Source organism: Chrysemys picta, chromosome 16, assembly GCF_011386835.1.
Source record: "Chrysemys picta bellii isolate R12L10 chromosome 16, ASM1138683v2, whole genome shotgun sequence".
NCBI lineage: Eukaryota > Metazoa > Chordata > Testudines > Emydidae > Chrysemys > Chrysemys picta.
The window spans coordinates 15655360-15672629 of record NC_088806.1 but is presented as its reverse complement, the minus strand read 5'-3'; the positions used below and the strand labels follow the sequence as shown (position 1 = coordinate 15672629).

The 17270-nt window shown below is 44.8% G+C and overlaps 1 protein-coding gene across 4 annotated transcripts in view; it reads right to left on the bottom strand.

Annotated features, from left to right (window-relative positions):
• Positions 1-10012, bottom strand: part of LOC101937355 (myb/SANT-like DNA-binding domain-containing protein 2) — a 34292-nt gene extending 24280 nt beyond the window's left edge. For 2 of the 4 annotated variants that reach the window (XM_005294704.4, XM_005294705.4), the window contains exon 1: positions 9429-9995. In XM_005294704.4, coding sequence (XP_005294761.1) covers positions 9429-9935 — 507 coding nt within the window. In that variant the 5' untranslated portion in view covers positions 9936-9995. Of the gene's footprint in view, positions 1-9428 lie in introns of all 4 variants that reach the window. The other 2 variants (XR_002889235.3, XM_005294706.4) reach the window with 2 other exon arrangements.
• Between the last annotated feature and the right edge of the window lie 7258 nt (positions 10013-17270).

Here is a 17270-nt window from a genome sequence, read left to right as displayed (position 1 = left end):
CTGGCGTAGACTGCCAGTGCCACCCCTCATGGCAACACAACCACCATCAGGATTCCTAGGTGCTAAGGCTCTGGTGGCAAAGCCTGAAGTGGAGTAATGGAAAGGATTCCTGCTACAGTTAAAGACAAACAAACAAAGTCTTACTGGTACTGATGGAGGCATTAATGAGTACAAATGCTTCTAACTTGGTATAAGGAACCCATCTAGGCACCAATATCATGGCAACAAGCACTAGACAGGTCTAGATCTGACCATGTGACTGTAAAAGGAAGGGAAAAAACGAGACTCCACATCAATGAATTACTTGAACTTCAACACAGCTACCATTAAAAGCATTCCTTCCTTGTGTCAAGATCTCAAGATACAGCTCCTTGAGCAAAAACAAGCGATGGTGCATTAGCTCATGCATTTGGGGCGAGATGGAGTAGACAATTACTCTCTTCACCAGTGAAAAGCAACAAGAGTGTCCTGTGGCACCTTATAGACTAACAGAAGTATCTCTTCACCAGGTCTTTGCTATCGTGCTCTCACCTGCTGACCAAGACATTGTTTTACAGACTACTAAATAACAGTCCTTAAAAGCACTAATGGTGATCTTTAATGAATAAGGGCATCCCAGAGTAGATTTGCTTGCCTTCAAGGAAAACACCCTCTCTACTGTTCAAAGGCCATCAAGGATTACTTTTCGGATGCATTCCTCATCCTAGACTTTATTAAGGCCTCCTTTATACCTTGCTATCAAATTCCTTCTGTCTGGTCATCCAGGCAGATTTCAAGGGCAGCTCCCAGTACAGAAGTGACAAAAAGCACTGCTGATAGGTCAAGCCTCTTGGCTAGCAGCAGAATATGTGGCAGTAAGGGCCAGCATCATCTAAGAATTGATAAGTGGTGGATCAAATAGAGCCATGAGAGCACAAGCCACTTTGGCAAAAAGCTGAAATCCTCTGCAGATGTTGCTTTCATCCATTCGTCTAAGTGCTTCTTTCTAACAAGACATCAGTTGTTTCTGACCTGGGTTGAATCACAGCTGGTTCATCATCCAGATCACAGTCCACAAAGCACTGGAGAGCAGTGAGACTGCTGAGAGCAGGAACGATGGAGAGATGACAGTATTCAATATTAATGTATTGGTGCCACTGCATCCTGTTGTGTCTCACTTGTAGCTTCACAGTAAGCCAAAGAGAGTAGATGTGATGGAACCATGGATTTCATGGTTCTTGGAAGTACAGTAGACCAGCATTAACCTCTGAAAGAAGGCCTTACTCCAGCATAAGGCTCTTTCATCCACCCTTAGAAGAACTTAGATTTTAGTCAACACCATCAAGCGCTGCTGGCATACTAGGATGAGCACTGACACTTTGACCTTAGGCATCACTAAAGAGATGTTAGCCTCCATTGAGAACACACACATCTGAAGCCAAATTGTTTGAGATCATGGACATGTGTGGAATTCCATCAATGAAAGAAATTATCCCAATGCCACCTTCTCAATCTTGCCCAAAACCAAAAAGTTAGACAGGAAAAGGTAACTGACAAGACCATAGTCAGCCATCCTTGCTCAAGAAACTAATGTAGATGTACATTTAGCTGTATGAACAAAAACCTACAATTCCAGTGTATCACAGCTAACTTTGCTCTGAATTTGTGGGTTTCATTAGTTTCAGGTACACCCAGTAAATTCTGAAGCACTTAATAGAATATAGAAGACAGTACAGAAACAGTCAATCTTCCAGCAGCAACTACTGCATCTTGGCCATTCAGGTTCTTACCTACTAACTAAAAGTAATTTGGATCATCCTTGTCAAGGACAGGAGGCCCAAATAATAGTCTGCCTTAATCAGTTAAGGACACAATTAAAAAAAATGAACTAAGTGCCACTAGACTGACACTTACAGGATTATTAATGTGACTTTTGCCAGCTGGGATAGACAATACAATGCACTTGGAAATGACTAGTGCAGATTACATTGTATATTACAATACTCTTGTAGTCAGCTTATAGGAGAAGGATACTCCATTGTATATTTAGGAAACAGACATGGCTCAGTCATCTTAGGGAAGTTTATACTTTTTCAGAACTCCTAATATTAAGGTCTGCAAACAGGATCTACTCATAGTTTGATCCTCTAGAAGAAGACACACGGACATACAACAACTATCAGAAATAGCCCACTGCAATCCCCAGGCCCTGCTCTTACAACATAGTTCAAAAAGATGTCCATAAAGAAGTTCCAAAACTCATCCTTATTATTGCGGTATTTGTCTATTGTAATTTCCCCCCACCTTACAGGTACCACCAGGAAGCTATTCTCATGTATGCAGAGATACAGGAGGTCCTCCCACCAAGGAAGTTTAGAAATTGGTGATTATTTGGAGGAGAGCTACAAGCCCTGGAAAATATGCCTCACACAGAGACTTAAGGCATTTAAATCTATTCAGCGTACTGAAGAAAAGGTTAAGAGGTAAGATGGTCTAGAAGTATCAGCTCAGGGAGGATACAACAGGGGGCTCTAATCTATCAGACAAAAGGGGTAAGAGCCAGTGACTGGAAGTTGAAGCTAGAAAAACTTCAAACAGAGAACAAGTTTCCAATTTTGAAAAGTGAGTAACTGACCACTGGAACAGCTCAATATTAGATGTGCTAGATCATGATTTAAAATCTTTAATTTAAAATGGGATGCCCAAGAGATGTGTTCTAGAGTTAATGTTTGTCACTTTAAGTTAATATTCAAAGACAGATTGTTGTTTCCCTCTTACTTGTGTCTCTCCGTCATCTAACAGAAGACTTTCCAATTAGAATCTTCTGGGTGTTCTTTTTTTTCCTGTGATTTATACCACATGTCTGGAGAGGACCGGTAAATGTATCAATCATATGAAAACGGTTTAAAAGGTGCTCTTACAATTAAAAAATAAAATGTCTGCTGAGAATATCCGAAGTCCAGCAGAAATCTACTGAACAGTTTGGAGTGTGGGGAACGATTGCTATACACAAGTATTCAGCTACTAAGATCATGGGAATCATGAGGACAGATCAGTGGAGGTAGTTGCTCTGTAATACAACTCAAGATTTTGGACAAGTTCTTTCCCTTCAGATCAGCATGATACAGAGAGATCAACACTAGGTTGGCCACGCAGAGCTCAGTCACAACAGCGGATATAGAGTCAATATTTTAAAAGAGATTCCCACTCTAGCTGAAGCCAAACAGATATTACCTCACCCACCTTGTGTCTTTAATATCCCAGGAACAAAATGGCAACACTGAATACAACAATGGAAGATAGCTAGTCCAACTATTTATTAAAAAAAAGAGTCAAGGTCAAACAAATGACTAGCATCAATACAATGTTAAGTTGCAACTCTGAAGGGTATTGTCCACCTGGAAAGGCATATTAATCTGGAAGATGGTGATAGCTGTCGCTATAGTAGGTATAGATAAACTGAAACAGGTTAACATGAAAATTCTGCCTGTGAGTCAAACTTATAAACATGGTGTTGTCAAATGCACAAGGTAAACTATTTTTCCTTTGCTGAAGAAGAATGTAAATGTTATTGGAGAAGAAATTGTTTAAGAGGATTTTAAAATGTATAAAGTTACTGCAAAGTATTTTTTTAAATGATATAGGTATACTATTTAATAGTACTCTTTTTCCTTCTAGAAAAATCTAAAAGCCGAACCTTTGAACATTTCTGCTGTTTTGGCCAGAGGAGATTGACTGATCAAAGACTTTACGCACTGTGCCCACTGTCACAGGGCATCTACATGTATTGTTTTCAGGGATACATTTAAATGTTAGGATTGGGATGAGACCACATAACCCAAGTATTGTAACTCAATTATAACTAATCCTGAGGAACACCACTTTCACTAACACATCAGCTTTTGATCTTCATATTATTGTACATACATCAGTCTGACAATGCAAAGTACTATATAAAAGCTCAGTTTTTATGTAGTTAATCTCTATGCTTTGCGATTCAGGTTAAGAACTAAGCTCTTGTTCACTCTCTAAAGCAGAGAGAGTTTTAGGTGAATGGAAGATACACAGTTTCAAAAAATACATTTGCACTTCATGCAGGATGTGGGATGTTTTGTGATACTGTCTCCAAAATATAGCTTTTTTTTGAAATTCTGAATCAAAATCAAACAGACTCTCTCTTCACATTACTGCACAGGGGTAGCTACACCAATGCCATGTAAACCACTTTGATTGGTTTCTCTACTGAATAATGTTTGCTCACATACAAGTGAAGAGTAACAATAGTACAGGGCAACAACCATGTGTATTTTAGCAAATACACCTCTACCCCGATATAACGCTGTCCTCGGGAGCCAAAAAATCTTACCACATTATAGGTGAAACCGCGCTATATAGAACTTGCTTTGATCCACCGGAGCGCGCAGCCCCGCCCCTCTGGAGTGCTGCTTTACCGCATTATATCCGAATTCATGTTATATTGGGTCGCGTTATATCAGGGTAGAGGTGTAATTCTTCTGTTAACAAGAACTATGAGACCACAGGCAATTTGAAGACCCATTGAATAATCAGTAGAAAGTATCAATGACCAAGAAACTATAAAATTAAGGATATAATTTAAAATTTGTAGAATAGGGAAAATACATGCTCAACAAAAATCTTTTGACATACCGCTGATGTGGAAACTAAGATCTAAATTTTCTGTGCTTCATGGTTAACAAGCCGGTTGGTCCAGAGAACTTCCTAGATCAACAGGGTCATATTCAACGTGTCTCAGTTTGAAGATACAAGATAGCAATAATTGTTAGAACTGTTGCATATGAATCCCTAAATTTAGCCACTCTAAAGATTCTGGTTCAAATTTAAAAGCAGGCTCATTTCTAGATTGCAGGCCAGCTGTGCATATGTGGAGAAAAGCATATGCAGATGTTAAAAGACAGGCGATTTGAACTGGGATCATGCTTTGCATTTTACCCTAATTCAAACATGATGCATGTATTTGAGACAACTGAAAAATGGAAAACACTTCTGAAGGAGAGTGGGCTAAATGAGTTGGTGGGGGGAGGTGAATCAAGATTCTATAGATTCTATGGAATTTAAGTGTTTGAGGAAAACCAAAATAGTTATTGTTTAAAAACACTAAACATAAATCATGACTTAAGAAAAGTGGCATCCCAAATACTTTCTGTTTATACACTATAGTTGCAATTTCATTAATTTTCGTTTCTTTGTTTAATGCATGTCAAGGGATACCAGTCAAAATTGATTTTTATAATCTATGTGGAGGTTCAGCTATAACTTAATTAAATAAAGCGATTTAGGCTGACATTTCCAAAGGAGCCAGGCGTCCACATCTCACTGAAATTCCACGGGAGTTGGTATTTTAAAGCCAGAAGGCACGATTGTGATAATCAGGGATCCTAGAAATCCGACTGCCATGGGGAAACGCCCCCCATCCCCCCAGAATGTGTGTTTTTACAGAGAATCTTTAGTTTTTACATTGTGAAAAAAATAAAAACATACAGTAGAGCCCTGTTTATCTGAGCCTCTCCGTATAAACTGAACTGGGGCCAACAGCCCGGGCCCCATCACCTGGGGCTTACGCTCTCTGAGTTATCCGAATTTTTGATTGTCCAATCTGGGCCTGGTCCCAATTAGATCAGATAAATGGGTTTCTACCGTCTCAATAAAACATTGTGTTCAACGAATGCCAATATATAGCGTGGCTAGGAAAATGAAAGTTCAGGGTTTCATTTTAATAGTGGAAAAATGCAGATTATGTTTTTTCAGAGAATTTTGTGTTTGTTTTTTTTAAATCATGGAAAACTAGACTCTTCCGTGATCATCTAGCCTGGTGTAGTGCATAAACCGTCCAGAGAATTTCACGCCGTAATTTCTGCATCAAGACCAACTCTTGGCTCCATTGGAAAAAAAAAAAAAAAACACGCCAGCCTTGGCTGATGCTGGATAATTAGTGAGAAAAGTCTGGTTTTGAGCACTCCAGCACTATCCTGAATGGTCCTCTGAGCATGTTTTCCATACGATGCTCTTCAATACAGTCATCTGGGAGGATGAGAGTATCGTAACAGCAGGGTTCCAGGATATGCAAAAGATCAGGTAACGGCATGATCTCACTATTGTGGGGTGTACTGTAACACATTAAGCTCCATTATGGAATGTGTTCAAGATGTAAAAAGAATGCACCAAAAAAAGTCATCTTCACAAGTAAGCAGCAGCAGCTGAGTCACAATATTGGACAGCACTAACATTTAACTGCTGTTCTTCACCTGTCCATTTTGGCAGGAAGCCTGAGGTTTAGCCTCTCATAGAATTTACTCATTCATAGAGTGTATCAATGGGGACCATTCACACACAAAGTAAATCAAATGGTTTTAACAGATACTATGGGTATGTCTTCACTACCAAGGCTGTGTAGTCGTGGCACCAGCGGTTTCCCAGCACTGTAAATCCCCTCTCCCCCTGAGGGGAATAGCTCCCAGTGCTGGTGCACGGTCTACACTGCCACTTTACAGCGCGGAAACTTGCATTGCTCGGGGGTGTTTTTTCATACCCCTGACTGAGAAAGTTTCAGTGCTGTAAAGTGGCAGTGTAGACAAGGCCTACGTGATACTTTCTAATGCTTAAAATAGCCTACACAGTTCATAATAAGTGTATCAGATTGTTCCAGAAGGGTCTATAGACAAGTATCTGACAAAACTGCTAAGTGATGCTCCTAGAGATATCGCTACATGACAAGTTTAAGTTTGATAACAGAAAACCTTCAGTTTTTCTCAACTGCTTATCATTGTGATACACAAGCATGAAATAATGTAGCTAATTCATTGACTTTGCCAACCTTGATCCTTTCAGGCTGGCAAAGTTCTGTTCAAAACTTTCAGTCTAATGGGAAGGGGCGAGGGAGAACCTTCCTAGAAATAAGCTTAGAACAGTCTACGCGAATGGACGTAACAGAGTCATTAAAATGTTCACTCTGGTATACAGACACTTTTTTTTTTGGCAATCATCTTGTGACCTGTTCAAACCAACAGGCTCACCCAAACCCAAGTGCTCCAAATGCCACTAAATGTGAAAGCCTTTCACCATAGAACCTACTATGTAATGCTCTTGGGAAACATTACATTTACTCCCGAGTGTGTAACAAGTACAGCTGAATTAATCCAACCGTCTTCTGCAGTCACTGCATAAGGTTCCCTCCACCATCCAGTAGCAACCAAGGCCTGGTCTACATTGAAAAGTTACATTGACAGAGCTATGTCTTGTAGGGATCTGAAAAATCCACACCTCACAGATGTATTTAAGCCAATCTAATGTCTGTGTAGACAGTGCTAGGTCGACGGAAGAATTCTTGCTTTGACCTAGCTACTGCCTCTCAAGTAGATGGATTACCTACAGCGATGGGAGAACCTCTCCCATCACTATAGAAAGTGTCTCCACTTAACACTACAGCAGAGCCACTTTGTAGCGTTTTACGTACAGACACAGCAGAAGACTCATGAAAGAAAACTGGACAAACAATGCAGCCCTAGTGTGGAGTAGTTTTAAGTAATTTTTCCCCATGCACTAGACCCTGCAGTAAAACTAGACATACACATGTTTCATGCAAGTCCAGCTGATTGACACAGCAAATCCTTGGAAGATGCCCAAGAACATGGGACTCAAAGAAGTTTTACAGTGCATCAAATGACCAAGTAGAAGCATAAAACCAGCACCTGCTTCAAGAATAAGTAGTTTGTGCATTTCAAGTGTAAATGCGAATGATCAAGCTCAGCAACAGTGCAGACCTGTGGCCTGCAATAGATGGTACGTCAGGAAGCTGGAGAGAGACACACAACTGCTTGGTAGGTAGACGAGTAACCAAGTCTGCATGTAGAGTAGGACAGCACACACAGTACTTTCCTCTCCGAAGATGAAATTCCTATTAATGTATGGAAACTTAAGGTGAGTGAACCTTCAGCTGAGATGCACAAAAAACCCACCCAAAACCCGCAGTAGTGTGGTATACTCAAACATTCCCGCTTACTCTACAATTAAAGCAGACTATAAAAATACTGCAGCTGTTTAAGAAATTATATCCGGGGTCACACCTCACCAGGTTCAAAGCTCAATATCCCCACAGAGGGGTGTTCTAACCCATCTGGCTTCTGGTGTGCCCTGCAAAAGGCAACTTTTCAGAGACAAGTCAGTCTTCAGAGTCCAGGATTGAGGGTAAAACAGGAATCCCTCTGCTTAGAGAAAGTGCCAAAGTATTCAGCACAGACGAGCATTACAACGTATCTTAACAGGTTAGAAAATTAACATTTTAAACAATGATTGTACCCTCTCTGTCTTTTAAAAATAAAAACAAACACAAAAATAATGTGGAATGGTTAACCTTAAAAAGGTTAAAACCTCTGATAAGGAAGACTAAATTTAACCAAAAGGTGAATCTGGATTTGGTGAAAAGCACACTACCTTCTCAGCATCCCATTCTATATAAGCAAAGAAAACCTATTTGTCCAATTCTGACGAGCACATCTGCTACACTTAAAGCACCTCACTTGAGCAGGTTTTCACTACTTAGCAAGACAAAGTGAAAGATGTTCTTTCTTACTGCTCCAGAAGGCACATTCTAACCTGGAACAAAGAAGGAGCAAGCTAATTCAGCTAATAAGAACCACACTAACTGTTCGCTCCTAATGTAGACTAAAAATCGGACTGAAGTTTGTGCCCCTTCACACTGCCTGGTTTCAACTGACACTAGAAGTAGAAACACAGCTATTTTCACCGTGTTTATCACCTGACTAAAAGTCTTGCAAGAAGACTAGTCTGCATGAGATTTCCCATCCAATGTGAACAGGATGGTTATCTGAAGTTCAGGATGCTCTGAAGGAAGACACCCAACCTCTAGAGTCTTGCTCATCACTACACGTACATGCCCATTCCCCTATCCATCCCAGAGTGCCAGACAAGGCGAGAAAAGCCTTGGAGAGGGAACACTGCCTCCCCGCCAAGCAAAATAAATAAATAAATCGATCATATGCTCAAATGACCATAAAACAGATACAAATCTGGTATCAGCACAAGGCCGATTCGCAGCCAGCATCAGCCCCCCCCCCCCCCCCCCCAGTGTAACATCACTGACCCCAGGGCAGGGCGGATTTGCCGGGATGTCCAAGCCACCCAATTCGACCCAACAGGCGAAGCAGTTTTCGGGACGGCACCGTCTGACCGACCCTCCTCTGAGCCCAATAACAGAGCCGCCGGCGCTGTCCCCGGGAGCTGTCCACGGGGTCAGGCCGGGTCGCATCCCGGACAGCGCTCAGCTGCGAAAGAGGACGAGGGTCTCTCTGCCCCACCGAGCGCAGCCCCCTGCCCCGGCCGGCGGGCAGTGGCCTCTCTGCCCAGACCCTCCCTCCCGCCCGCAGGACGCCCCCTCCCCGCCCGGCGGGTACCTTGATGCGCTCGCGGCACTGGGACGGGGTCCGCTCGTAGCCCAGCTCGGCCAGGGCCCGGGAGACGCGCTCGTACATGGCGGGCCCGGGGGCCTTGCTGCCGAAGACGGTGCCGGCGCCCTCCAGCTGCTGGTACCGCGCCTCCACCAGCCGCTCGTTGCCCCACACCGCGATCAGCGCGTTGGTCTCGGCCGGCGTCCACGACATGCCCCGGCAAGCGGCTGCGGCCGCGGCCGCCGCGGCGCCTCCGGGGGAGAAGGAGACGGAGGGCGATGCGCCGCCGCGGCCCCCCGCGCCGCCGCCCCCCGCCCCGGCCCCCGCGGCGGCGGCAGAGCCCGGGCCGCCCGGCCCCAGCGGGGAGGCGCCGCTGGGCGTGGAGGGGTCGGAGAGGCTCGGGTTGCCGTCGCTGAGCGCCCCCGGCGAGCCCGGCGACAGGACCTCCATCTTGGGGATCTTCAGCGGCGACTCGGCGGCCGGGAGCTGCGAGGAGCCACAGGGCGCCGCCATATTGGAGCTGCGGAGCCGAGCGGGCGGATATGACGCGCGCCTGGGGGAGGGGCTTCCGGCCGAGGGGAGGAAGGCGGCAGAAGGGGGAGCGCGCGCGGGAAGCACGTGCCGTGGGATGGGGAGGGGGTGCACGCGCGCTCGGAGGGCGCTCGAGGACAGGTGGGGGCGTGGCCTGGGCAGGGGCGGGGCTGTCTGCCCGCGGGGCTTGAGGTGGGCGTGCTCGCGGGCCACGTGGCTGGCCAGGGGGCGCGGCCAGGAGCCCGCGTGGAGGGGCTGGCTCAGGGCGGTGCCTCAGGGCTGCGGAGGTGCCTGTTCTTTGGCCTTGGCTGCGCTTGCTCATGCTCCAGTGTAAAACGGAACCTGAAACCGGTGTCACCCTTCCAAATGGGACACCCCAAAACCGAGTGACCCCCTCAGTGCAAACCCTTAACAGTGCATGGCTGGTCTCACCTCCACCCATTTAGGTACAGTGGTGCAAGGTACACAGCCAGCCCCTTCGGGCCAGGAGATTCTCCTCCTAGCAGCTAAACCCATTTGTGCATCCTGATAGGGTGGCCAACTTTCTGTTTGCAGAAAACCAAACACCCTTGCTCTGTCTGGCCCCGCCCCTTCTCTGAGGCCTCGCCTCTGCTCATTCCATTCCCCTTGCTGGGGGTGGGAGTACAGGCTGTGGGGGTGTGGGCTCTGGGGTGGGGCCCAGGATAAGGAGTTTGGGGTGCAGGAAGCAGCTCTGGACTGGGGATGAGAGGTTCAGAGTGCAGGAGATGGCTCAGGGCTGGGGTAGAGGGTTGAGGTGCGGGCGTGGGTGGAGAGTGTGGGCTCCGGGAGGGAGTTTGAGTGTGGGAGGAGGCTCAGGGCAGGGGGTTCAGGTTGCGGGATCTGGGCGTCTTGGCAACTCCCCCTGTCTGCAGGTACCTCCCCTGTAGCTCCCATTGGCCGCGATTCCTGGGCAATGGGAGCTGTAGCGTCAGAACTTGCGGAGGGGGCAGTGCATGGTGCCCCCGTTGCCATCCCTGTTCTTAGGAGCCAGAGGGACATGCCAGGCGCTTCCAGGAGCCACGCAGAGCTGGGTAGGGAGCCTGCCTGCCCCTCTGTGGGCGGCCAACCGAACTTTCAACGGCCCGGTCAGCAGTGCTGGTCAAAAACCAGACGACTGGCAATCCTACACCCTGACCTCAGGATAGGGGCCTTCTCCAGCTGCTAGCTAATGTCCTGCAATTCAAGAGGTAATAGTCTATGCTGCACCGCTGACAGTTCAGGATTGAAGTCTTACTGATAATGTGGGGAAGTTGTTGCAGTTGCCCATCATAGAATTTGTTTCTAACCTTTCTTTTTCAGGGTGGGGGGACCTTCCATTGAAACACTAACAAAATTATTTAAGGTGAAGCACTCAAAAGTAATACCAGAGTTTAGGTTGCCTGAGTAATGCCAGACCTGCTCCCTATGCATTGTGATACAATCATTAATTACATGATCAGATCCCCAGCTGTATTCAGGGTGGACACATAAGGGGTAGAACTAACATTGCACTGGCAACTGTAAATCTGGCATTTCCTAACTTTCAAGGGTTTGATTTGCAACCTAATACCATTATTTTAATGTCATTTTTTTCATGCATGGAGCGAAGAGCTTTGCAGATAGATATATTGTTGCAAAGGTTAGGTGATTTTTTTTTCTTGCCATGGTCATAGAATATCAGGATTGGAAGGGACCTCAGGAGGTCATCTAGTCCAACCCCCTGCTCAAGGTAGGACCAATCCCCAGACAGATTTTTGCCCCAGATCCCTAAATGGCCCCCTTAAGGATTGAACTTGCAACTCTGGGTTTAGCAGGCTAATGCTCAAACCACTGAGTTATCCCTCCCCCCTGTCTATTAGCATCTGCCTTTGTAAATCCCACTAATTCTTTAAAAACAACAACAGCAATTTTTCATCTATCTTTTATTTCTCCTTGAAGTTTCCCTTTGGCCTCAGTAGCTCATGTAGCATTGTTTTCTGCGTAGGGAGGAGACATCACAAACTCTATGGATGTTAATCAGGGCAGTAATGTGAATTCCTCATAATCTGGGCATTTCCTCCCTCTTCACACACGCTATGCTAGAAAGCAGCAATCTAGCAATGTGTAAGAATATGACAGAGAGAGGTAAAGTGGGATATTATTTGTATCTGCTTGGCATACAAATAGAGGTGACATCACTAAATCTCTTTCACTTTCTTTTTTGGGCAGGGAAGGGGCTGTCAGAGCCTCTATTTTAAATTTAAAAACTCATGAAAATAGAGGTTTTGACAAAAGTAAAGCAAACAGAAATGGATCTTCGTGGACCAGGCAGAGACTCATAAGATTGTTCATCTCTCACCCTGCCCCAAACTCAAAAAGGGCACCTTTAAAGAGCAAGTGGAGTTGGCCAAGCAAAGTGTGACTGGAAACCTACATCTGTGTACCTCGGCAACCCTGAAATGATTGTGAAAATAACGGTTCCTTGAAAATGCACTGGATACAATCAGTGTTTCACTCAGTGTCTTTGCTTTGGTTGTTGGAAGAATTCACAGATGACAGGGGTCTCCACTGGCTTTATTATTTCTCCTCAGCTTGAACGATGGAGAATCATGTCTAGTTTTCAAATGGTGTCAATTTAGAAGAAAAATTACTGTCCTGCCCTTCAAAACTGCCTCTTGTGTCACCTGTTGTCAAATTGCAGGTGTGATTCAAATGCTGTGCTATAATACGATTTCATTGGGTAAGCAGAAGGGCACGAAGAAAGTTAGACATTTGGCTCCTTTCTGAAACTTTTTCAATGTTGAAATCTTTTTACTCTCATAAAGTAATTAATGTGTTCAACAGAGGTGGTGCTAACCCACAGGGGGACCTATGCAGGACTATTCCCCCCACCTCCACAACACAAGTTCTTCTGAAAATAATAATAATAATATGAAGAAGAATATAATATAATAAAAAGTGAATAAGGGTTCTCTTTGAGCGGCTCGGGGCCTAAGCAATTGCTTAGTCTTCTTATGCTTAGCGCTGGCGCTGATTCAACATTATCAGACCATGACCCAGTTGCCAATGAGACTTAACTGGACATCTGAAAACATGAAGAACAGTTTTTCTGACTTGAGTTATGAAAGCTATCAACATCAGTGCTCGCTACAGAGTTCCTACCACCTCTCTTCCAGACCCAGGGCGAGTGGCTGGTCCTGTGACTCCAGAATTAATAGATTCATAGAGTTTAAAGCCTTAACGGAGGATTGTGTTCACCGAGTTTGACCTCCTGGCTAAACATATGCCTTAAAATGTCACCCAGTGATTCCTGCATTAAGCCCATAATTTCTGGGTGGGCTAAAACAGATCTTTTAGAAACATACCCAGTTTAGATTTAAAGCCTTCAAGTGGGGCAAAATCCTTCGCAACCCTTCGTAAGCTGTTCCACAAGTTATTTCCCTTCAGTGTTAAACCTCTGCACCTTATTTTCAGCTGAATCTGTCTGGCTTCAGCTCCCAGCCACTGGATTGTGTTATGCATTTGTCTGTAGGGATCTTCTTCCCATGGAAGTATTTACCTACCACGATCACTTCCCTCTTAACCGTGTCTATGATAATCTAAATAGACTGAGCTTTTTAAAGTCTCCCATTACAATCCATGCATCTGAAGAAGTGAGGTTTTTTACCCACGAAAGCTTATGCCCAAATAAATCTGTTAGACTTTAAGGTGCCACTGGACTCCTTATTGTTTTGTGGATACAGACTAACACAGCTACCCCCTGATACTTGACACCATTACAATACAGGTTTTCCAGGCCTCAGATCATTCTTGTAGCCCTTTTCTGATACCCTACTAATTTTTCAACATCCTTTTGGATACCAGAACTGGACACAGTATTCCAGTTATCCGATGAATCCAATTTAATAGGTGCTTCATTGTTTTTTTTATAGTGCTAGTTATATTATAGTTATATATCTATCACTTGAGCTAAAAGAAGGGTTCAGAAAAGTGTGATAAGTATGATTTGAGGTCTGGAAAATCTGCATTACAATGGGAGACTTAAGAACCTCAATCTATTTAGCTTATTGTAGAAAAGGGTGAGAAGCAATTTGATCATGGTCTATAAGGATCTATCATTATTATTCGTATTACTGTAAAACCCAGACCTTCACTTAGGATCAGGCCCTGACTGTGATAGGCCCTGTCCAAACACTTTATAAAATTCAGTCCCTGTCCTAAAGACCTTACCATGTAACGGAAAACAAGATGTAACAAGTGGATGAAGCAAACAGAAGGAATGGAGAGTGGAGGACTAGGGTGACAGTAATAGGAAACAATTGCTGTGTCAAGTAATTCAATCGTGGTGGTATACAAATTTTTTTTAAACCCAATCAATAAAATCCATCTCTGCTAGTCCAGATGGCAACCTGATCATTACCAGGAAGCATCATGGCTGAAAATTGAATGACTGAATGACATAACACAACACCCCCCCCCCATGTCCATCACTAAGTATGGTAATTTTGTCAACATGGTGGTGCTGACCCCTGCCAAGAAGGCAACCGGTTGCCCCAAACATACAGTGTTCGATCCCATTCCCTTAAGGAAGTCAATAGCAAAAAGAATCCCATTCACATCAAGTGGAGCAGGACTGGGCCCCAGATGATCCACAACAAAATCCATTAAGAACTTTGCTTAATTATAACCCATTTTCCTAAAATATAGCTCACACGTGAGTTTTCAAAGAGATTTAACTAGATGTAAAGTTTGAGCTGGAGAGAGGCAGATTTGACTTCCGTTTCAAGTCAGGTTAATTTTTAATACCCTGTAAGCCAAAAATAGTCTGATAAATCTTTTCCAAATTTTTCAGAAATGTTCTCCTTTGGCTTCAGAGAAAATCTGGCAATTTTCAGGCCAAACCAAGGTTCAAAGTCATGGTGTGGGGGGGGCTAAAATAAACTTCTATAACAGAAAGGCTTGTTGCAATCTTAATTATAAAGAGGCTGTTCCCTCTCCATAATTATGATCATAATGACATGACTGATCAAGCTCAGAAGGAGATTTCTACCAGTGATGTTATAGCCTCCCCCATCTTCCTTTGTCTCTCACAATCCATCTGAATACTATGGAAAGGGGATGAGCACGGGGGGTGGGGACTAGTTAGCCACCATATCAGTGGACTCAGAAATATAGCACTGGATGGGACCTCAGGAGGTCCATTAGTCCATCCTCCCACACTAAGGCAGGACCAAGTAAACTTAGACCATCCCCGACAGGTGTTTATCTAATGTGGTCTTAAAAACCTTCAGTGATGAGGATTCCAAAACCTCTCTTGGTAACTTGTCCCAGGGTTTAACTATCTTTATAGCTAGAAAGTTTTTGCCAGGAGAAAGACTGTTCCACCAGGCTACAGACAGTGTGATCCATCAGCGGGGCAGCATTCTCCCATTGAAAGCTTACTGGTTTCATTAACCTCCATCACCACCCCGACAGGAGCAGAGATGGGATCTGACTGTGGCAAAGGTGTGACCCCAGTCCCTGGCTTTCATGACATCCATGAGCTCGTGGGTCAGTCTAGAAAAGCCATTGCCTATATTTCACAGTTCCAGGGTTAACTGTCCTTCTGCCCCCTCAGTGGTCTACTCACGGGCACCGCTTAAGGTGTCAGGCCTCCAGTTGTCACCAACTTATGTCCCCCTCCCTCCAGACCAGAGACCCTGCAGTTCACCATGATTACTCCAATAGGTCTGAACTTAGTCCTGCACCTGTGGTTTGCTCTCTCCCAGGTAGGGTGACCAGATGTCCCGTTTTTAAAGGGACAGTCCCATTTTTGGGGACTTTTTCTTATATAGGCGCCTATTACCCCTCACCCCCTGTCCCGTTTTTTCACAGTTGCAATCTGGTAACTCTACTCCCAGGGGCCATGACATTGCTTACCAGTGACCAGCCAGCTCTCCCAAAGCACAGGACATTTATTTTAGAACAAAAGCATTACAGAGAAAACACCATAAAACAATGACTAGGCTCCACGCATGTTATTTCCCAGGGGTCACCATCTTCCGCTAGGAGACCCTGGCAGGGTCCAGTCCTTCCAACCCTTCCCACAGGGTTTACCCTCTTGGATCCAGTCTGTGTCAGTTTGAGGATCTGATGAGAGTCGCCGAGTCAGTTCAGCCTCCTCTTTTATAATAAACGCCTGTTCTTTTCCTGCAGGGCCACTGGGGCCTCTTTAACCTGGTCTGAACCAGTATATGGGGTTTGCTCCGGGGGTGGGACTTCTCAGGAGTTGTTTACGTGTCCTGGGATCTGCAGTAATTACCCCATCCTGGGGGATGCTTGGTAACCCTGCCCCGGGAGCTAGAGTCCACTCCTTTGCTCACAAAGAAAGCCTTGTGAAGCTTCCACACTATCGCTCTGACATAGACATCAACATTACCCAGTTAAATAAGCTTCAGCAATATCAAAACCAAGCTGGAGGAGAATGGAGTGGGGCAACCTGTCCACCAGCATTTTAATTAGTCCCAGGGCATTCACACTGGAGTGAGAGGCTAACATTTCAGTCAGACTGATGGGGCTGCTAGGAAAACTAGGGTATTTAACTAACTGTGAGAAATCCCTGCCAAAGCAATCACAGTCCTGATCCTGCTGGGATCAACCCAGCTGTGTTCGCTGTCAGTGGGTGAGAGGGCATTGCACAGTGTCCTGCAGGGCACCTCTCCTGAAAGCATGTCTCTGTCGCTCACACATTCCCTTCACAATGCATCTTCTAAATCCCATGACTGAACAAATGCTAACAAATACAGTGATTCAACTTACCACCATCTTTTATGGTATTAGTACAGTATCAACACAACAGGCCTTATCCAGTCTTACTTGATGGAAGTCTTCTGGATTTACTCTAAAATAGCTTTAGGTGTGTCCGCTCCTTCCCACATCTGTTCCATCTCTTTCACATAGTCCCAAACATGCCTTTTTGCTCTTCTGGTGCATCTGCTCTGACTTCCCACTTCTCTGCTAGCTGCTCATTTTCTTTCTCAGCCCTATTCTCAGTTGTTTATGGTTTTTCATCTTCCTCTACAATGTGGGGCCTTGCTGGCTTGACCTAGAGCAAATGGTGAATTCTTTGTAACTTGAAGTCTTTAGATCAAGATTTGAAGATATCAGTAGAATCATAGAAATGTAGAACTGGAAGGGACCTTGAAAGGTCATTGAGTCTAGTCCCCTGCCTTCACAGCAGGACCAAGTACCATCCCTGACAGATTATTTTGCCCCAGATCCCTAAATGGCCCCCTCAAGGATTGAACTCACAACCCTGGGTTTAGCTGGCCAATGCTCAAACCACTGAGCTATCCCTCC